Here is a 23,883-nt window from a genome sequence, read left to right on the forward strand (position 1 = left end):
TTTTGACATAGTTTTTTACATACTTTGAGAGAGAGAGAGAGAGAGAGAGAGAGAGAGAGAGAGAGAGAGAGAGAGAGAAGAAAAAGAAAGGAGAGAGAGGGGAGAAGAAAAGGAAAGAGAAAAAAGTGGGGAGAAAAGAAAAGGAGAGAGAGAAGAAGAGAAGAGAAGAGAGAATATGAACACAAAGAGAATTATAGGGAGATAAAAGATAAAATGAGAGAGAGAGAGAGAGAGAGAGAGAGAGAGAGAGAGAGAGAGAGAGAGAGAGAGAGAGAAGAGAGAAGAAGAAGAAGAAGAAGAAGAAGAAGAAGAAGAAGACAGAGAGAGAGGGGGAAAGAGAGAGAGAATTAGAGAGAGAAAATCTAAAATTTATAGAGAAAATTAATAAAAAGAGAGAGAGAAAGAGAGAGAGAGGAAAAAGAAAGGAGAGGGGGGAGGGAGAAGAAAATGAGAGAAAGAGAAAAAATGGGGAGAGAAGAAAATGGGAGAGAGAGAGAGAAAAAGAAGAAGAAGAGAATATAAACACAAAGAGAGAATTATAGAGAGAGGAAAGATAAAATTTGAGAGAGAGAGAGAGAGAGAGAGAGAGAGAGAGAGATGTGTGAACAAATGCTCTAAATGTAAAAAGTGTGGAACCAATCATATGATAAAACACAAACTGATAAACTCAAAACACAGTTAGGGTTAGGGTTGTTGAGCTAAAAATGTATTAACTTAACTTAAATAGTCAAAAAACATGCTCAATTAATGAAGCAAATATTTTTATTCTAAAAAGGAATGTGATCCTAGAGGGTTATTATGTTCCACATGCAAAACCCTATTTTGGGTGTCCTAGTAGTAGGCATGCAACCTAGCACTCTTCTTAATTTTGTTTTGGCAGATTTTAGGTGTTTAAGCTTACTGTCTACACCTTGGACACAAAGGAGATTGCAGTCCAAGCTAGCCATTTTTGTCTATAATAGATTGGCGCATGTTTCCTGCCTATCACACGCAATGAGCTAATTTCAGCATGTTGCTGGTCTCCTCACACTTGCATTTTTAGTTTTTCTCTCTCCTTACTTGTGTTTTTAGTCTCTCTCTCTCTCTCTCTCACTACTATCTGCATCAGTCCCAGTCTTCCTTGGTTGCGTTTGTTGGTGTTCAACATCTTGAGGTTGCCTTGCTACATTTCGGGATTCATTCGAAGTACGACACACTTACCCTTGCTCTAATCCTTGAATACAAGAGTTTGTGGCATAATATTCACTTTTTGCTTAGTGTGTTTGCTACATGAGCATTGTATATTCAATAGTCATACATTTTATTATTATTTGTGCTCATTGTCTCTAAGTTACCCTAACTCTAATTGTATTTTGTGTTATCAGTTTGTGCTTTGTCACACAATTGCTATATTGTTTTTCGTGTTTAGAGCATCTCATCACATGGTATCAGAGCATAGTTCTCTTTGAGGAACTTTAACCTTGATTAGAGAGATCATTTGTAGAAGTAAGAACAATAAAAGGTTTAGATGACTTTAAATATCGACAAACCGCTCCAGACTCCACAACCGAGCATATCAAGAAATGAGTAAGAGTGGACCTTCTAGCTTGCCCCTACTAGATCTAGCATGGGTGGAGAAACTTTAGACTACCATGGAGTCCTTTGATTGTATGAGATTTCAACTTGTTGTTGAGTATGATCTCATCCTAATGCATAGGGCTTAGTAATAGATTGAAGATAAGCCTTAGTTTCCTTCTTTATATTCAGTGCAAAGAACTATTGACCATGTAGGTATGATGGAATCTCCACTGGCCATCCTCAACAAGTGGAAATTGGCATGGATTACACACCAGTTCTATCTTACTTCTTTTCTCCAGTGCTAGGTATGCACAATCTCATTTTCGATTCTATGCTATCTGATTATTCTATTCCTCATGGTTCAGGAGATCCTCTTGAAGAAGGGGTAATGCATAACATCTTTTGATTTGGAAGTAATGAGGAAGATAGATAGTTCTTTGAAAACTCTAGAAGGGAAGGAAAAAAAGCAAGAACTTGTTAGTATCCCTTCTCTTCCTTTTTTTAAATTTCTTATGGCCATACTGCATTATGTACATGTCATTTCGTTGCATTTAATGGACAAAAGGAACCAATGATGTTTTCCACATCTTCACCCATCACAAATTCATTTGGGCTCCCACCCATCCCTCCATCTTCCACTGCACATTCCTTTCAGCTCCATTAAGTGCGCCTGTGTTTCTAGCACACCACACTGGGGGATCCTCCATTAGGAACAGCCTTTAAGAATCCTTCTTTCTCCCATTTGAGTGGTGTATTCGTGATGGGAGATTATCCTTCCACACACACACACACACACACACACACACACACACACACACACACTTGAGTTTTTTTTCTCTCCTGGGCATTTTTCGAGTGTGGATTATTTGGTACCATAGTTTGCATGTATGGCATTACCTAGTGGATTACTTGGTCATTTTGTTGTGCCCCAACTGACTCTTAGATAGGGCTACCGTGTCCTAGTGTCTTTATCTCCACCTTTGGATGTTTGAGTGCCTGTGTTTGAGCATCATATTTGCTCACTAATTGTTGTATTGCTTCAAGAAAGTCTCCCAGGTCAAGTTCTTTGTTGCTTCTATGGCCTGAGCTACCCTCCTCCATGTCTAAGACTTCATGTTCTATCAAGTTGTCAATCAAGTTGATGAGGTCGGGTAGATCTACTTCCCCGATAGTATCAATCCTTGCTGTGTTCAGCTTTTCAACTGTGTCCTTCCCTTTGTCTTACTTTTTGGGGATTCTATCACCTGTCTAAGTCTTGTGATCTTCTCTTAATGGTGGATTCCTTCAAGCTTTTATGTATGAGTAAGTTCCTTCTTAGTTACAAACAGTCCTCAACTTACCCTCACTATATGTGTGTGTGTCTCTTTTTTTCCGTGCACTATGCACAATCAAGCTTTTAGCTTTTCTTAAGCATGTTTCGAGTATTGGAAATCAGAGAAAACAAAGTGTCTAAGCAGCTCTTGCACTCTCGCTTATGGGTTTGGCCTAATAGGCTTGTATGTTTAGTTTTTGGCCATCCTCGCCGGTTTATAGGGTTTTCACTATGCCTCCCACTCACTCAAGATTCTTTGGGGTCTATGACTCCACTTGATGCTGCTAACGGGCTGGGTTGCTAGACAACTAACTAGCATTACATGTATGTCTATATTTTGCTAGTTTCTCTATTCCTTGAGTTAGAAATGTGTTTCAAGTGTCTGTGTGACCTTCGAAGGTTCACACAGCCAGTGTCTAGGTGGGTCTAGTCCAAATTTTAAAAATTTTGGAAAAAATCAGATTCGACCCAACAGGTCTAAATTGCAGGGGCCAAGTGACTAACTTGGATGGGCCAAGCGGCTAAGGGCCGAGTAGGTCAAGGCCAAATATGGGGTTTGGATGGGCCGAATGGCCGAGGGCCAAGTACCTAGTATGGCTGAGTGGATGACTCGAACAAGCTGAATCTGAGTGGGCTGAGTGCCTACATGTCTGAATGTCCTAAGACAACTTGGATGGGACGAATGGTCGAGAACAAGTGGGTCGAGGGACAATTCTGGGACTTGACCCAGGGTCGAGCTACTCGAACGGACCAAACGCGGTGCATTTTTTCCAAAATGACAAAAAATTCATGGTGTCTAGTGATTTTGAGCTTCACACCTGCAAGCAGTTCCAGATCCTATCTATGCATGAAGGAGAAGGTGTAGATATATCTGTAGTGGGCAACAAACCGCCTTCCCAACAAATTTCTTGTCACTCCCACTCCCTTACTCATCGACCTTAATCCCCTTGAGCACTCTTTCTTCCCGTTTTTCTTGATTTGTGCCCTTTTCGAGCATGTTTTATAGTAGCAGCAAACCCAATGCTAACCGATCTCTTAATCTTAACCTACTCTAAATGCAACAAGAATCAAAAGCAAAGTATTGAACTGATTTCTTCTACTATCTTATTCATCCAACAATCAAAATAACCAAAATACTTACTTGTTGAATGTCAAAAACCCCAAACTTCCTACCTATCTCAAGCTCCGGTTCGGGGATGACACCCTTACTTTGACACTTGATTTGAAGCATGCAAGTGCTCAAGCTTGAATTCGTTGGTCCTGACAACAAAACCAAAATTTTGGGAGCTCACGCTCAACTGCCAAGACCCACGGACCACTTATTTGTTCAAGCATTTTAGGCAAGCACTAATGGCTACCTCTCACATAGTCGACTCTCTCTCTCTCTCGCTACGAGTGTAGTGAGCTTACCTTGATGCCCGAATGAGTTGCCTCCTCACTCAAGCACACCGATAGCTCCACGATTCTTCATGTGAGCTCTAGCATCCTCAAGCCTCCACCTTCAAGCTCCATCCTCCATAGTCGCACGCGAGACAGGAGAGAAGAAGAGATGAGATGGTGGAGAGCTTCACCTCCTTGATCACCCTCACACACTCACTCTCTCACACTCACACTCCCTCTCTCAAGCACACACAAGCAAGCAAGAGGAGAGAAGAAGAGAAGAAGAAAAGTCTCTTATTGCCACACACCAAATAATGAGCTCTCATTCACTTTTTGAACTTTATATACATGCCCTAAAATCCCATGGGCACCCATCCCCTTTTTTACATGACTGTCCATTGTGGCAAGGTCATTTTTCCCATTCCGTTCTACTTGGCCTATTTCTTTAGTTTATGCCCATCTACCATTTTACAATTTTCATAGGAGGGAGCCTGGCACTCTTTTACAAAAATTTTGGGGCGCCTTTCACTTTAAAATGCACTTTTGCCTTTAACTTAATTTTAGAGGCTTAGAGGTCATCCTTGCGCCTTTGCTTGTTCTTCGAGCTGCTTCTTCCATCTTAACAAGTTAGGGTTATCGACCAATCTTATTATCAATGACTTCGACTGCAGTCGATGTAAAGAAGTTTGCTCACCCCAACTGACAAAGTTGTTGAACAAACAATAAGTTCACCTCAAGTTGGGAGACATGATAAATGTCGTCCAACGTAGCACAAGATCTTGACCCTCATCAATGGAAAAAGTAATGCAACCACAAGCTTGAATCTTGACTGAGGAGTTGTTTCCTACTCTGACTCTCCTAGATGTTGGATGTCTAGGGAGAAAAATATCATATATACAGGTCATGTGATGAGTAGCTCCACTATCTAGAATCCTAGTACTAGAAGTGCTTGGCTATGACAAGATATGGACGAGCCTCTAAAGACACAATGTGGGCCTCTACAGACCAATCAAATAAGCCCTCTGACATTCAGAACATTGTTGACTATGATGGCTGACTGGTGGTAGCATGAGATTGAGCTTTCCACGACCCCTAAGATTGGTTGCCACCACCCTGCTTTCCCAGTTGGGGGTTATTTTGCTGGGATGTGGGGGTCTAAGACTTGGACTTTGATTGTGTGCCTCTTGCCTTTGCCCAACACTTGTCCTCAAAATGGCTAGCTTCTCAAAATGTTGACAATACATATTCTTCTTAGGTACATTCTGCTACTCTAGTTCAAGAGAGGATTGGATGTTCCCTTGGGTCTCACTAGATGAGGTCTGAGTGGAATTTTGAGGTTTCTTACTCTTCCCTTGCTATCCCTTTTGAGAAGTGGTAATAAGGGCCCTCGCTATAGGAGATCCCCCATGAAACTGATCGAACAGCCTAGCATATTGCAAGATCTAATACTCAAATTCATAGAATGTGGGCATACTGTGGGCTGTGAGATGACCTCCTACACAAAAAGTATTTTCTTGGCAACTTGTTTAGAAACAACATGACCTATTCATCAAGGAGCTTAAGAGTCTCCCATCGTAGAGAACTCAATGGGAATTGCCCATACTTAAACAACTTGACCTTAAGGTCATCCTTATCATTAATGGTGAAAATCCAAAGCTCACGATCAAGATTAATGCGATAGGTTCTATCCCAAGCCACATAACGGTCAGTCAAGTGTGCCCAATGCTCTAATACTCAGTCAAAACACCGAAGCTAAGAATGAAACTCAGGTAGTAAGCCGCTCTGCATCAGCTTAACTATAGTGGAGGCATTACGAGCCTTCCATGAGCGGATGACATCGTACTGAACAAGTGCAGGATCGGGTTGGGATTCCCAACCCTGCACAAGATTCCATATGTTCTAGGAGTCTAGGACATGCCTCATCAAATTAGACCAAGTGGTGTAGTTAGGCCCATTGAAATGAGTCTTGTCATTGAATGAGTTTTTGCAGATGAGAAGCTAGAACCATGAGGTGTTGATGGAGGGGGATAAGTGTGATGTAGTGGTGGATAAGATGGTGGAGGATGAGGGGGATAAGAAATAGGGTAGCTAGAAATAGGTTGCTAATGTCCAATGAATGCCAATTGCTATTAGGAGTTAGCCAAGGCTCTAAGAGCCAATAAAAAATTCCTGTGGTAGTGAATCAACTGGACAAATATTAGCAAACAATGACTTGTATAACTTTGTGGAGTAGTTCGAGTAGGCCTGTGAGGCTAATGGTGATACACGAGTCTGGATGCTGTGAAGTGTGCCAATTTCAATGGCTTGAAGAATCTCTTCATTAAAAGATTTTCCAAACTTGGATACTCCAATAACCTGCTAGTGCGACTTATGAAAATCAAGCAGAAGAGAAAGAGGACATCCGAGATTACATGATCCATGTGAGGAGCCTCTTCAAGAGGATCCCTAGGGGCGAGAGACCAACCAAAATAGTGGTGTCCATGGTATTCATTAATGGAATACGAAGTGAATAGCTCTACAAAGCCTTGGTCGACAACTTGAGCTTGTAGTGAGACGCGACAAGGGTCTTTGAAGAAGGTATTAGAGTGGACAGCCAGCTCAAGGAGAGAAGCTCTAGGTGCTCGAATTGAGAAGAGTCTAGCACTAGGAATTTCGAGAGGGCCTCAACACCGAGTGAGAGATCTGGCCCAAGCACTTAGGATAAAGGGAAGGGCACTGATTCAGGACAAGAGAAAGTAGAGATGAAGATGGAAACAGCCAAATTATAGGAGATGATGGGACAACCAACACGCCTACACGTTCAATGCATGCATTGTGGTGGAAAACACATGTTGACAAATTGTCAGGACCCTAGGTCACGACCTCTCGTTAATTGTGGTAGGTTTGGGCATGACGCCATGCATTGTCGATTGACTCGGAGACTCCCATACTTGTAGCCTTACTGTCAACCCTACCTTGCAAACAAGCCACCAAACTTCTTTGAAAGGGGATCCCCATTGGCCCTCCCTGCACCTAATGACACTAAGCTGATCATCCCTAGGATGGAGATAAATCCTACATGTATCCCTAGACCACATAGACCCTACGTAACCCATCCACCAAGTGATACTCCAGTCCACTATGTGGAGGAGCCCAACGGTGATGAGCCTTATGTGAACCCTTATGTATCGTATGATAAAGAAGATAATGCAAACCTTATGGACTACCGACTAGTATCGGTGATGGCATTAGGTAGAGGGAGAGGTAGAGGCCTAGGAGGGTGGACATAAGAGCCAATTGTGTGTTGGACTTGCGGTCACCCTGGACAAGTTTCCTTACACTGCTTCAAGAGGGAGCATGCAAATAGAGATAAGACTGACCTAAGATTCATTGAGTGTGGAATCACTCATCTCTTTGTCGATTTGCCTAGATAGAAGTCATCCTCTAGTTTAGCAAATGAGCCACTAGTTCCATTGGGGTTGTTTAGTATCGAGACACTCGATGGGGAGGCCACGCCTATCCCACTGCATGTCATGACCCATGCGCAGCAGAAAAAGCATGCCGATAAATCATTGCTAGGATCTAGCAACCTCGACACAACCTCAATAAAAAAAGAAGAGTCAGAGATGGAGGAAGAGGAGACTGACACTAAGGTCACGCTCAAAACCAAAAGTGCCAAGACACTGTCTGCTATGGTGGACAGAAGGTCACTAATGCATAGGCAGAAACGTTAGCTCCGAAGACAGCTGCGATGGAAAGTGCTAGGATCAGGGAGTACCTCAACCCAAAGCACTAGCTCGAAGCCACCGAGAAGGTGAAAGGGTGGGTGAAGGAAGCCCAAGAGCACCTAAAAGACATTGAGCCCATATTAGAAGACGAGATCAATGATCTCTCAAGCATGAGGATGCTAGTCTCACCCCCATGACCAAAATCAAGGGATGCGACGACACCATAAGCAATGCTGCTTAGACAAAGTCTAAATGCTATGGGCCATTAAACCAGTCAAGGCCATTGGCCAAGAACCACAAAGTTAGGAGAGAGGCAAGTAGCTAGCAACCTCCTTAATACATGGGTGACCACCCCTATGACTCTAAGCTTAGGCAGCATCCAACGCTTTGGCAATAGCTAAAACAATGGGTCGAAGGATCAAATGAGCAAGCCGCCACAAACTAACACAGGTACAATGCCGAAATACAAATACCTAGCCTAATGTTGCATTGCGTACATAAGTCCTTGCACGTGAATGCCTTTTGGAAAGGTATAGAGATGCATGTAGTCCTGCCAATCTTAGCTCTTGGAGATATCACAAGAAAGGGAATCATAGACATGGGAGCAGGAGTTAGTGTGCTAAGCCATAAAGTACTCCAAACTTGGGGTAACCAGCCAGTCGAGACTACTAGGTTTAACGTCACATTGGCCAATGGAATGAAGGGAAACCATTCAGTGTGTTAAAAACTTAGCCAGTGAAGATCACATGAATCCGATTCTCTGTTGACTTTATAGTCATGAAGGGAGTGGACTATGACATCCTGTTAGGCCGATCCTAGATGCGCAACGCGAGAGTTATAGAAGATTGGGGCGAAAGTCTCATCTTCTTAGGTAATCGAATGGAGGCTGTAAGAGTAGAGATGGACACTTGGAAGACTACGCCGGTTGACCTAGATGCCATTTCCACCATGCTGAAGGGTGACATCCATATTAGGAAATCCTATGGAGCCTTAACCAAGTATATCCCGTGCCCTAAGGATGAGCGAGACTGGATGCATGTTCTTGCTACCATCGACCTGCCATTCTCAGACAATGAGGAGTACAAACAAGCCATCAAGACGATTGGAAAGCCCAAGGACACACCCTCAATACTAGTTTGCATGATGGCTGGAAGCCTACGCGGAAGACCCAGCCTTGTTACATTCCAAGTCTTGAACAATGGACGAGAGCTCATGGAGATCCTAGGATATCTGACTGACAAGTTGGTTGGCAATCCAACAGTGAATCTCAAGCCACTCCTAGACCTCTTGGATGAGCCTGAATGGCGATGGTCTAAGGTGTACGATTTGAACTTGAGGTACAATTGGGCTTTAGCTCCCCCAACCAACAAGAAGAGACGTAGCAGAACCTGGAGATTGATTGAGTAGTCGGATAAAAATAGCTTTGATGACAAATATGAAGACTGTCGTTCCTTCATTGATGAGATGAAGGGGAAATAGACACTATAGAATACGACATTGGGGGATGTGTAATTGGACACAAGGAGAGACTATGAAGAGAGATAACTATCCATTGCCGTACACTGAGCACATGCTCGAGAGAATGACTGGCAAAGAGGCCTATAGTTTCATGGATGGCTTCTTTGGATACAATTAGGTCATAGCTACACCTTTCAATACGGACTTTGTGGCTCATTCCAAGTCCACAAAGCCACCGATAGAGAAATTTGCCACCAAGTCTAAGGAGGGGGTGGTGCTTCGTCACAACCCACCAAGCCTCAAGACCAGCAAATCATTGAAGTCAAAGCTAAAGCCCATGAGCCAAATCTTCAATGGATGCCTAAACGACAACAATCCCCAGCTAGGGGCAAACAACCACAACCCTACAAGGCTAAGAAACCCACCTCACGCCCTACCAAATCAAGATGCAACCATAGACATCGATGTACGATCAAGCCACGATGAGTTCCCAAGACTCTATTACGAGGGTAACATCTTGGATATGGATTCCTAAGGCTAAAACGACCCAAGGCACTAATCAAATGCTGCCCTCAAACTGGACCACACAAACACACATGGCACAACAAAGGCCAAGGCTGCAAAAGCCTCTAAATTCAAAGCCTTCAGAATCACTAACACACAAACCAGTAAAAACTGAGTGATTCTATTGACCTAAACTGTAGCCTCCCACCCAGATGCATGCCATGACTAGTGCTACAGCTCATGGAATGTCACCCGAATGTAGCAATGCACTGTCAGTAGCCACAACCCAGCCTGCTGTACAAAAGGTCCAACCACAAGCTCAGGAACAACCAACTCGGCCACCATCAGCTATTGAACCCTCTAGTTCTTAGTTAAACCCCAACCACTTGTTGGCCTTATACCCTCTTATGAGTGGTGATAGATTCTGACTGTGGCCCTAGACTTAATGGGAGAACATAGGGGATGACTTGGTTGCTTGTCTTAGACGCTTAGATGCCACCTTCATGTTGCTTGCTAAAAGCTATGACCGCTTAGACTTGGGACTCTTGGATGAGCCTATAGCAACGGAAGTACAGACACTCCCTTGTTCTTGGAAAGAATTAGAATTTGTGTTTGTCAAGGCTTTCGACGCAGTTGAGGAGCTGATTGCCATCAAAGTTTCCCGCAAATAAGCACAGAAACAACGCTCATCACCTCATATGACAAGCGCATAGCTTATGCCAATGATCAAGATATAGAAGACTTGAAATAGCTTGTAGCCAACAGCTCCCCTTTCTTGAAAAAATGGTACACTCTTCGCCTTCAATGGTAGGTCAAGGGATGTCAGATCATGACAAATGCCGAGCAACAACACACAATCAAAACGTTGGAGTATGAACCAACTTATGTCTTTCCAATCTCTTATAGGGTATTAATGACCATTCGTGACCGACCCATGGAAGAACATATTCAAGGATACCCCTACTTAGATCGCATCCTCACCAAGGAGGAACTGCACATTGCTAGTCACATAGACTTTGACGACTTCTTGCTTGATGTCCTTACTTACATCACCCAGGTCGGTATCCGACCTTTCGACATGGACCGGCACACTCATATGGAATATAATCCAAACTTCTATGCTTGGCTCATGCAAAAATAAAGCACTATACCTATATGCAGAACACCCTCTACACTCTAGCTTTCAATCCTAGGAAGGATTCTTCTCACTTCCAAGGAGGTGGAGGTAAGGGGGGTAAGGTGAATCATAAGGAGAATCAAAATCAAATCAAACACATAAGGGAACAAGAAAAGGAAAAACACATCTTAAAAGCCTCAATCCACATCTAAGAATAGAAAAGGAAGGAGCCTAAATCCACATCTAAGAATAGAAAAGGATGGAAAACATTAAATAGCGATTGAGGAAAATGTCACAACCTTTGAAATAAAGCTTGGAAGGGAAGTCTATTTCTGTGATAAAAACATTTCAATTCAGCAAGCATAAAGTTTTATCTTCTAGTAGTTGACTATTTTGAAATGCACTAATGACAAATCATGGCTTATGATAGAAACTAAAGATGTCGTAGCAAGACCAAGCCCATCGCCTTACCTTCACAGAAGAGGAAAGAGAAAAGTACAGCCTCTCCCTTGAAAATTGGGCATACAGCCAACTCAGATTTAGGAGCATTCACAACATCGAAGGGGTGGTGACCAGTGAGAGGGCCGTCAAGAGGATCGTAGACCAGTGTAACCTTGCCAAGTACATCAAAAAGTTCACTAATCACACCAAGTGCATGGAATTCCTGAGGACATATAACCTCGACAAGGAGTGTGGAACAATATCCGTGGAAAGCATAGAAGGAATCAAGCAGGTGCAGGTCCCACTCAGCAGGGCCTTGGTGGAAAACGCATTGGGATTGGAACCGAAGGTGGAGAAGAGGCAGAGAAGAGATTTCTATGCTATGCTGGGGATGATAAAGGAGACTGTCTTGATGAAAGACAGCATAATCATCTAGGACATTCTCGAGGTGGAAGTTAGATTGCATGCCAAGGTGATCCACTCCCTCTTCTCCAACCAAAGGTAAAACTTGCTCATGCATAGGATCAACATGTCCGTGCTATGGCGGCTCATTTGCGAGATGAGATAGATTGAAATGGCTACGTGTAAAAGACCATAGACCAATTTGCTAAAGCACTAGCCCTTGGAAGCAGACCGGCAAGTGGTGAGTCCCCATGATTGAAAGGAACCGATAGGAAGAAGCCTTCAGCCAAAGCCTCATTTATAGGGTATGGAGGAATCTTGACCGCCCTTATCCAAGAGGAAATAAAAGAGGCACAAGACAAAGAAGAGGGAGTAGATGAAACACCTGATAGGTCACCTCCTTGCATCAAGACAAAGAGCAATCAAGTGAGAGGACGGTTAGTGAAGAGAAGGGAGAGCAAGAAGCTCAATCCAGCAAGAGGAAGGCAAGAACGCCTAAGAAGAAGATGATACAGAAAAAGCAGGGGAAAGAGAGAAAGAAAAAGAAGGAAGTGGATCTGCAAAAAGCCAAGAATGAGTAAAAAAGAGCCAAGAAAGAGAGGAGAAAATCCATCGAATAGGAGGAGTTGAGAAGAAAAGAAGAGGAGGACTTGGCACAAGTTGCACACATGTCCATTGAGCAACATGAGGAGTTAGCACCAATGAGCCCATCAAGGCAGGAGGGGAACCAATGGTCAAGCATCAGAAGACCTGCCTCCACCAGTTGTCCCATAGGGAAAGTGCAAGGCCACACTCCACCTGATCCCACCTACCATCTTGCTGGACATCCTAACCATCACAACAATGCCAGGCACTCCAACCACAGTAGATACTAGGAACCTCAAATGCACAAACCCCAATGAGAGGAATAAAAAGACCGGTAGCTACGGATGCCGAATCTCAACAGGGGCCCAAGCGACCAAGAATGGTTACTAATACCACAGGGCTGTAGGTTGTTGACCAGGATGAGCATGTCAGGGAGCTTTATGCTCAGTTGGAAAGGGAAAAAGAGGAGAAGAGAGCAGCAATGAAAAAGCTGGAAACGGAAAGGGAAATGTCAAATACCTTCCAACTAGAAAAGACCCGCCAAGTGGCCATGCAAAAAAAGAAATCTAGGCGCTAAAAGTAGAGCTGAGGGCCAGGGAAGACAAGGAGGAACAGTGGCAAAAAAGACTGGAAGAAGAGAACCAAGAGCTGGTCAGAATGCAAAGGGAGTACAAACTCCTATTCTATAGCATGCAGAGCTCAAAACGGAGATGAGAAAAATCCAATAGAAGATGGAAGAGCTTGCCGCATTGGAAAAACAGAGAGAGCGCAAGAACAAGAGGAACGAAAAAAAGAGAGGGAAGAAGCAGAGTGTGGAATGCAAAGAGACAACTAGAGGAACGAGCAAGACTAGAAAAGGAGATTGAGTGCCTGACAGAAGAAAAGAACTTGTGTAGAAATGGAAAAGCCAAGAGCCGATGATAGTGGCCTTGTCATAAAGGCAAAGTGAGGGCTTGGAAGAGATGAAAAAGAAGGCAAGGGAATGGGAGGCCAAAAGCAAGAAGAAAGTGAAGGACCTAGCGGGCCGCTTGGCCCTTGCAGAAGGAAGTAGAATACTAGCAGAGAGCACGGCAGGTGCCGCTCGAGCTAGTCTAGAAGCCTAACAACATGCCCTCCTTAGCACGATGTTAGATATCACACTCTCTGAGGAGGAGGAGGCAGTTGAGGTGCTTAAAGGAAAACTGGAAATAGCCCGCAAGGCAATTAAACAAGGACTGTGCTTCCCAAATCCAGGTCGCGAGTGTCAACCCAATTGGGCAAGATCAATGAGAGAATCTGTTGAGAGTGGGCTTGACGCCATAGGAGGTTGATGCATTGGGACTCCAATAAGAATAACCACAGGAAGCAAGAGCAGGGCAAGCCATGACAGGGCGCAACAAGATGAGGAGTGGATTCCACCACCTCCCTCACCACAACCAAAGCCCCCTCAAGAGCAAGATGCCACAGGAACAAAAAGGGTAGAAGCGAAAAAGAAGAGGGCTAGAATACTCAATCAAGCACACAAAAGGGCAAAAGCGCAACCACCTATAGTTCGAGAGCCTCCCATATCCCACCAAAAAGGGACTACTCACCCATGAACTGGAATATAGAGCTATCAGTTTGGGAGTAGTGGAAAAAACACTGCCAACCCTTTCATTTTACCTTCCGATATCTAGCGGCCCTAAGCAAAGTATTATCCATCGAAGCAGTAATAAAAGTAATCACCATGGGAAGAAGGCTTAGTGGCTGATGGCTCGCTGAAAGAGAGAAGAATCCAATGGCTTGGGAGATGGAATTTCCTGATTACTGGGAAAACAAGGTTGAGGAGGTGCCCCACATGGTGAAAGGCTATGAATCCCAACCTAAGTGGAGAAGAAGAGTCTAGAATGGCAATGTGGATGCATGGATGTTATATTGCGGCTCCTTGCCGTTCGAATGAAATGATTCAACCTATCTACCATATCCTCAAAGGGTTGGAGTAGACTTTGACCCAGACATCCATGGTCGATATGACTTTCCAGAGATCTACAACATCAACGCCACAAAATTGGAGGAAGCACTCACCTTCTCAAATCAAGATCTATGGGACTCCATGGCTCATTTCCTGATGAAATTCTCCTCCTGCCTAGACCTCTCCTTTGTAACAAAATGTAATTATATTAGATTACTTAGGACTCTCCTCAGGCAACCCCTCGCGCCAGTGGGGTAACATCTCCTGCCACTCTTTACACCACAAGTTGCACGTCGATTAGAGTCACTGCACCTAGGGGTTCTCAAGTTAGGCGTGTCCGGTGGCCTCGGTTGGCCTCCGCGTCTAACCCGTCCCTTTAGATCCCCCACTACATATGCTTTGGGCACATCAAGGGCAGGACATACCTAGGGAGGCAACACTTGAGACATGTCACCCTAAGCTACATGCACTGCACCTCCCTTCTTCTGCACAAACTGGGTTCTCAAGTGCAGGACAACACCTAGGCTTTTTACTTGTGGTTTCTACCCAACTCCTAGTTCCACTAGCACAAGCACAATGCACCACATGGCAGAGTAGATACCCCTAGGTAGTGCACCTTCTTTTCTTTCCAGGTACAACAAAGGCCCCAACCACTGGCTTTGGAGGCCCCATTATCTATGCAATACGCCCTCGACCCCCACCACCTTAACCGGGTGATCCGTTCTTCCCAAGCCCAATTCCCCTAGCACCCCATCAACATCGACTCACACGTCCACACTTTCTCACCGAGCCCTCACCAGCTCAAAAAGGCAAGTGTCCTAGAACCAGCACCTGCTTACAAATGGAGCCATGTTCTACGATGATATCGCCATGCAAGCGAAATAGAACACAAATAGATTGAGGCAGCCCCAGTCAAAAAGTGAATGAAGAAGCTCATTTGGAACAGTGCAAAGAAGGCAACCGCGGAGGACCAAAAGATGGATTCGTCTAAAACCATATTCAATTTCAAAAATGGATCTGCCCATCAGCCTCTCTCCAGACAGGGATTCCACACAAGGATTCATGCAGGGATTCTTTGTTTAAAAATAAAGCATGAATCCCTGTGTGGAAGAGCTCTCAAGTAGTATTTTTAAAAAAAGAATCCATCTCTAACTACATAGCCCTCTTCCACCTGTTCCTTGTTGAGACCCCACTCATGAGCTCATAAGTTACAAAACATTAATGTATGGACAAATTATTATGTTAGAAATATGTGAGCTATAAACTTTATGAAAAATATATTCCATTCAAATGCATAATATATAGTTATTAGTAATGATATAGATGATGATACAATATATAATAATAATAATAATATCTCTAAAGCAAAAAATATAATCAAAATCCTTTCACCACCAAGAGAATACCCAAAAGTATTGTCCAAACCAAAATAGTTCCTTTCCATATAAAAGAAATAAGTAGAAACTCCATTTATGGCCAAAATAATGCATTGTTATCAAACTACCATAACTATCCACAACTTTTGCAAGATGCTCCATATTTACACAATGGATAAAATTGATTCTAAAGTGAATGCTTGAAAGGTATTCTCACTTTATCCTGTATTACATATATATTTGAGAGGAGGAAAATTGAACATGATACTAATTTTTCTTCTCTTAAGAAACTTAAATGCTGCCAAATTTCTTTGAGTATTCAAAACCTCTTTCTAAGTATCCAAATTCAAGCCAAAGCCAAGTTATTTTGCATTAATCGACATATGGAAATCCCCCAAATTGAGACTCAATGGCTTCTCAAGCTAAAGCATATGTTTGTCTTAGATGTAGAGCTTGATTATGAGAGTTGTACCTCTATTAAGATACAAACAGTAAGCACCAATGTCAAAGAAGAAGCTCCAATTATTTATCTTCGTGACAAAGCTTCACTCTTCATACTCCTTACTACCAGGCATGAGCTTCCAATGACACTTGACATCGCTCTAATATCAAATGAGAGGAAGACAATGATGGGATACAAGATAGAAGCTATGGAGTGTAAGAGTGTTGACAGAGAAAAAAACACAAAAGAGTTATGTAGTTAAAAAAATGAATGATACTCTTATTCTTTGTTATCTTCCATTATATATGATTATACAATGTATACTTACACAAGGGATACTCACTCTGCTATAGGCCATTAGCCTTTATGCCAACATTTTGTTTAATGGCTAAGCCTTAGTTAGACGACTAGGGCTAAAATAACCTTCCATGCTATGAGCACATCATCAAGATTCGACACAAGTCAAAACAGATCATGAAAATGTTTTCTCCATGTACAATCCAAGAGAGCCTCTATGATTTAACCAAGAGCTTCACGCTCTTTGAGTTGAGCTACAAGCCACATAAATCTCAATCTCTTCTTCTCTCTCTATTTTTTATCAAAAAGCAGCTCCCTACTTTTATACTCAAGTTGATCTCTTACTTCAATGGCTCTACTATGAGTGCACGGACATCACAAAGAGGATCCAGGTCAATGATAAGGAAGCGAGACTCGCAAATGTTGTGGCTACTATGGCTGTCACTATTGCCATAGCCACATCCTTTCTATCCAATGGCCATCGCACAATACTCGATTATTGCAAGAGCAATCGTGTATCCAAAGCAAGTTGTGATAATATAGGCAAGCAATCTTTTGCAATCAAGCTATAGCCATTTCTAAGGTCCTCTACATAACAACCATCAGATGTAAACCCAAGCTACAATCTATGTTCAACCATCTGATCAACAAAACAAGTTATTAGTTATGTTTAGTACATGCAACGCATCAACCAAGTACTTTGTTTTGCCATCCTATATACTCAAGGGAACATTTCCAATGTGAATAATGGGATAGGTTATATAATCTCTTATCTTCACATAGAATGGAGACAAGTCTACATACCATATATCATTTTTAAATGATAGTAGTCATGGTACTTATAAAATATTACATAACAAAGAACTCACTTCTATCATCATTATTTTTGCTAGTGGAAGCATAATAACCTTGTTGCTTTTTTCCATTTTTAATTTCAATCTTTTTGAAACAATTAGTAGAAATATGGCCTTTCTCACCACAATGCTAGAGTTCTCTATTATCATAGTACTTTGCTGGAACCATCCTCTTCTATTTTGTTGTGCACCATAACTTTGACCATGTCCACCACCTTAGCCTCGACTATAATCTCTACCTATGCTAGTAGAGTAAATGACAATGGACAGGTGGTGTAATAATGGACCGAGTGGCAAAGTCATGACTGGGCAACAACAAGAGGTCAAGTTCTAGCGGGTGGTTAAATAGGGAAAGCAACTTGGTAGACGAGAGAGAGAGAGAGAGAGAGAGAGAGAGAGAGAGAGAGAGTGTGTGTGTGTGTGTGTGTGTGTGTGGAGATGTGAGAAAAAGTTGAGAAATACAAGAGAATAAAGATGTGAGAAAGAGAGAAACTGGACATTAAAAAAGATTGAGAATGAGAGTTGGAAGGTGGGAAAATAGAAAGAATGATATCACCTCCCCTCCCTTTCCCCAATCTAATACATGGGGGGAAAAAAGTAAGGAAACGAACTTAACTTCCTTTGCAATGTTGCTTTGGGACATGTACAAAGGCACCACAAAGCAACCCAATGTCTTCACACGCTAGGAACGTCAATTGGTTACTATAGGCATCGGGATAGTAAATCCTTTATTCATTTGCCAAATAAAACACACAAGGAGACAAATGTTGCAAGAAATTCACATGTGAATTAATAGGGGTTAAGGGTAAGCCTAGAACTTTTAAGGATGCAAAAAACAAGGGGCATTGGACGTTAACCATGTAGGACAGCATAAACTCCAATAAAAAAGACAACAAATAGGAATGCATCATAGCAAGGAAAAAGACAATTGAAACTAAGTGGGTCTTTACACTTAATGAAAGACAAATGGTATCATTGATAAGTACAAGGTTTCGTTGGCTAAATGTCGTGGTTTATTGTCAACAATGGGACGGCTCTTATTCCTTAAAAGCTATGAGAGCAAGAGGGTAAAAAGAGATGTAAGTAAGAAGTGAAAACAGAGCTTCACCCTCACTAGTCCTTGACTCTCTTACACACTCCCTCAAGATATGGAGGTTGCAGGCTTAGTGGACGAGAAGATAGATAAGTAAGAGCTCAAAAGTTGCACACACAACAATAAAAGCTCTATTCATTTTTCCACATAATATACATAGGGTCATCCTAGGGTTGGGCACCCTCCACCCTTTTCCACTTGTCAAAGTGATGGGCTATCAAGTACCTCTGATGCCAACCTTTTGACTTGTTAAAAATCTGCTCATGGCCTCAACCACAAAGAGATAAAGAGATCAAGCAATACGGCAGCCTCTCTAGTGCATGCTCTTCGGGGCCCATCCTGCCCACCTATGAGAGGTGAATGATCTTTGTCCAGATCTGCCAAAGGATCAAGAGAGTTGGTTTGCTGGTCTATGGCATGTTCAATTTGGCCATCCAAATATGCTGTAATGCTAGCTATGAGCTCCCATCTATCACAACATCATGTAGACCATTGATTTACTATCATAAGCTTATGGTCTGAAATGAAATAAGTGGTGCTCCCTTGAATGTTCATTTCCTATCCAAGCAACTACTCCCAAGTCACCATCCATTTGTCCCTGAGTGCCTCTTAACACAATCTAGAGGGCCCTCCTTCCAACCTCCTAGGCCGAGGCACAATCCCAAATAACTGGATGTTTTCCATGGTCAGAAGCTATCCTCAGATCTTCTCCAAAAGCCTGTGCAGAAGGGCTCAAAGATGCCCTGACTATACCAATGGAGAGCTGCCACTGGACAGGCCCTGAATGCACTTATCATAATCCTATTTCCTAATTTTATCATATAGTCAAAAAAAAAAAGAAATGTCTCAAGGCTCATCCTGAGAAGGGATCTCTCCAGACCACTGACCTGGATCCCAATCTAACCTCTGAAGAGGTCTTCTCTGATAGGCCCAAAATCTCCATCCTGCCCCAGTAATAACACAGGGATTCTGGGTCAGTACACTACCTCCTATAACAATGAACCACCATCCAGATCCTTTGTCTAGATAGAGGTGCAAAATCTCCCTCCTGTTGCTCCTTCAATCAATGTCTGGTTGGGCCTTCTGAGGAAAGGCTGAGAATCCAATTATCCAATGCCTGTGAAAGACCAACTGCATCATGGTGCCCTCTAGAAAGGTCTAATCAACCCTGCAATATGATGGTCTTCACTGTCTGATGTCCAATCTGTCTCTGCTCCTTGGGAATGAGGAGGCATGGTACCTGTGACCCTGCAATATGATGGTCTTCACTGTCCGATGTCCAATCTGTCTCTGCTGTGATGCACTAGGGGTGTGAATCTAACAAGTGGAGTGCTTTTCCCAACTTTCCGTTTGTCACCCACGGTTGGCACTGTGATCCCCTGCAGATAATCAACCACCTTAGTTCACAAGTAGGCACTTTGCTAGGAAAGAGTATAGCTTGCAAGAGAGTTTTGAGAGCAAAAGAGAATAGTTGTATTATGAAGGCACAAGGCCCGGGTGGAGGGAGGAACACACCTGACATTTGCAAGACGAAAGTTTGTTACAATGCTTGTTTGCACACTTGATATGGTACCTGTATCCCTAATGCAAAGTCTTCTGGAATCTCTGAAAGAAGGCCTAGAAATGCTCTCAATAGCTTTAGGCAGACCATCTGGCAACCTCTCTTCTTGCATGAGGATGCTAGAGTGCTTTCAATAAATCATATATTCAAGCATAGATTTTGAATATGGTTCAACCCCATATCAACATGAGTGTCTCAATATGTTCATGGTTGATACCTGCATCCACCAGCCAGTCATGTAAAGGATGCAGCAAATCTTGCATTGAGTTCCAGCAGCAGCTTGGCAACTCGTTCTCCTCTATCAAAATCTGTATGGTGTTTACAAGAACTAAGCAAAGACATCATTGAGATCTCAGGGGATTGAAAATGTCTATGTTCTATTAAGGCATCAGCTTCCTCTAAGCGGCCAGCCCTTCCAAGTAAGTCAATAATGCAATTAAAATGATCATCAATAAGTAATAATATATAATCATGTTTCAGTTTGCAAAACATCTTATAAGCCTCATCCACCAGACCAGCATGGCTACAAGCAGAAAGAACATTCACAAAAGTGATTTCATCAGGGCAGACACCATCCTCATGCATTTGTTTGAAAAGATGGAGAGTATTCTTACCTTGTCCATTCTCAGCATAAGCAATAAGCATGGAATTCCATGACACCAAATTCCGCCTACTGATTCCATTGAATGTTAAGCGAGCTTCCAATGGATGCCCACAATTCCCATACATTTTTATAATAGCAGTGCCAACAGCAACATCAGACTCAAATTGCCCACCAACAATGCGTGCATACAGCTGCTTCCCTAACACATAGATTGGCCGGTTAGCACATGCATCTATACAACTAACGTAAGTTGCAGTATCTGGCATCACTCCTTGCTGCACCATTTGTTCAAACAGTGCAAGCAAATTACAGTCTTCCCCATCCTGAAAATGGACTGCCATCATGGAGTTCCAAATAACCACATCTTCATTAGGCAGCTCGTTAAAAACTTCCCATGCACCCTTCAAGCTGTTGCATTTGCAATACAACTTTATTAGAGAAATCCTCAGAAATGTATCAAGAGCAAACTCTGCTGCCAAGATGCAGACATGAATTCTCTCCCCTTTGCATAATGCTAATACACTTGTAACAGCATCAAGGACACTTGCAAAGCACACCCTGTCAGGCACTAATCCTTCCACTAACATCTGATCAAGAAGTTGAAGTGCTTCTTGACCCTGCTGATTCTGGACATACGCTGATATCATCACATTCCATGAAATAACGTCATGATCGATCATGTTGTCAAACGTTTGTCTTGCCTCAGGCAAGCTTTTACACCTACTGTACATGGTCAAAAGAGAATTGTGCACTGCAATGTTGGACTCAACTCCAATTGCCAGCATACGGACATGCATTCTCCTTCCTTCATTCAGCAGAATTTCAAGACTGGCACATGTAGACAGACTGCTGGTGTAAGTGACATTATTTGGCATCACTCCTTCCAGAAGCATCTGCTGAAAACGTGAAAGTACACATTTACAGTTACCACAGTGAACATCTGCAGTAATTATGGCATTCCATGTCACTACATCTTTCTCTGCAATCATATTGAACATCTTTTGAGAATTTTCATAACTAAAGCCTTTACCATACACACTGACAAGGACATTTTGCAAAGTCAGATCTGATTCAAAGCCAGAGTCTATTATATGGAAGTGTATTAACTCAATTTCTAAAGAGAGACCCTGCTTTGAAAATATATCAAGGAGATTGATAAAGGTAGCCTTATTTGGAGCTATACCTTCCTGACACATTTTCTCATAGAATTCGAGAACTGTGATGCTTCGCTCATTGTCGTTACATGACATAATCAAGACATTCCATGAAATCACATCACGCTGCTGCATCTTGTTAAAGATAATCTTAGCCTCCTTAGCAGACCCATGTTTGCCATACATGTTCACCAGGGCATTGTTTAGTACAGTGTCTGACTCAAAGCCACTACTTACTAGGGATGAGTGCATTTGCCAGCCCTCGTGCAAACTGGCACACACCTCAAGGAGGCTGATGTATGTAACTCTATTAGGTGATACTCCATTTTCCTGCATTTGTTCAAACAGTTGAAAGGCTTCCTTGCCACTTCCATTCTGTGCACATATTGTTATCAATGCTGTCCATGAGACCACATTAGGTTGGGAGATTCCATGAAATGCTTTTATTGCACCATCTAATCTGGCACATTTACCATACATGCTTACCAGGGCAGATCCCACAACATCATCAGAACCAACACCACTAGCCAGTATAAGTACATGCATTCGCTCACCATCAGCTACGTCTACCTTGTATTTAATTAAATTTAGCAGGCCAATAAATGTGACCCTAGTCGGCAAGACTCCTTCGAACAGCATCTGATGAAAAACTCGGCTGGCCTCCTCATATTGCTTGTATCGGGCACATAAAGAGATTAATGCATTCCATGAAACGACATTCTTCACAGAGATCTTCTCAAACATGCTTCGTGTGCACTCAAGGTCACCGCATCTGCCATACATGTGGATCAAAGCTGATCCCACCATAACATCTGATTCAAGGCCAATACTCACAACAGAAACATGCATCCTTGCTCCATCCATAAGAGCTGCCTGGTCATTCAATCCAGGCAGAATACTTAGAAAGGTGACCTTGTCAGGCAAAATTCCTTCTTGGCACATTTGTCTGAAGAGATGCAGGGCATCGACGTGCCTGCCATTTTGTGCAAAGCTGCCGATCAGGGAGTTCCAGTGGCACAGTTGTTGCTGCATGCTCTGTTACCTAGGGAGGGCCACAAGGAGGCCAAAAGGGCCGATAGGAACCTGCGTATCCACGATCATTCAAGATGTTTAACCAGGGTCCTCCGCCAGATGATGTGTGTCCAAGGCATACCTCCATGGGGGTGACCACATCCCTGTCATGGGGCCTGGACCCAGAAATGCTATCAAACACATCTCAGCTGCGATGTCCAGCTGCAGCTGTCTTCTTATGCTGGCAAGGCACAGCATTCAGCGAACAAGAATCCAAAGCTGCCCATCGACAAAATTAAGGGCACTCCGAGCAGCTGATCGAAACCCGCTGCCAGATATGGCAGACTCAAAATTCTAGACGTTGTAATGAGCATGATGATGATGATATGAATCACAGAAAGCTATCGCATAAGAAAATGTAACCATCATGAGAAGTTTTAGATAAATTTCCAAATATGTGAGTTACGACAAGATCATGAGCTTCTCGGAAAGAGGGGCTGCATACACAATACGGAGAAACAAAGAAAACAGCAAATTTCTTTCACATGGGAAATTGTCAAAAACTTCTTGTGCATTTAGGAGCAAAAAATGTTCCTAAAATCAAGCACATACGGGTTGATGAAGTGCAGTGCATGGACAACACGTCGAATAGGAGACCAAGACAGTTGAGCACACATTGATTGGTTGCCAAAAGGAAGAAATGGAGGTTTTGCACGAGATATTAACTAGAGCTATATGAGTAGGCTAGACAATGGGTATCATTCATGGTTGGTGTCTAGTCCCTATATACTATGCACATGAGGTACGAAAGTCTTACATAGATCACAATGCTAGGAGCAATCTTATTGGTGCAAAATGATTTTTTATGTCAAATGACGCACAATGATGGTTCACCATGTGTGTGTGAGCCAGAATGTCTAGTGCATTAGCAGTTAAGAATGGCTATCATTCATGGTTTAGGACTTTTGAATAAAGACAAAATGTGGATCTCTACAGTTCCACCAAGTTGATTGTCGAGTCCCTATATGCTATGCACATGAGCTATGAAAGTCTTACATGGATCACAAACTCCTACTCTTAAAGAATAGCCTAAATATT

The 23,883-nt window shown here is 42.7% G+C and overlaps 1 protein-coding gene across 1 annotated transcript; it reads right to left on the bottom strand.

Annotated features, from left to right (window-relative positions):
- Window positions 1-18,299: 18,299 nt before the first annotated feature.
- Window positions 18,300-23,294, bottom strand: LOC148032742 (pentatricopeptide repeat-containing protein At5g27110-like). Its single transcript, XM_087683406.1, has 2 exons — window positions 19,971-23,294; window positions 18,300-19,834 (listed from the first exon to the last, which is right to left on the bottom strand). Exon 1 carries the CDS (start codon window positions 22,804-22,806, stop codon window positions 20,251-20,253), a length of 2,556 nt encoding a protein of 851 aa, XP_087539532.1. The 5' UTR covers window positions 22,807-23,294; the 3' UTR covers window positions 18,300-19,834; window positions 19,971-20,250.
- Window positions 23,295-23,883: the final 589 nt, after the last annotated feature.

This window comes from Lygodium microphyllum, chromosome 8 (genome assembly GCF_053477565.2).
Source record: "Lygodium microphyllum isolate KBCC chromosome 8, Lygodium_microphyllum_v1.1.10, whole genome shotgun sequence".
In the NCBI taxonomy this organism is placed as follows: Eukaryota; Viridiplantae; Streptophyta; class Polypodiopsida; order Schizaeales; family Lygodiaceae; genus Lygodium; species Lygodium microphyllum.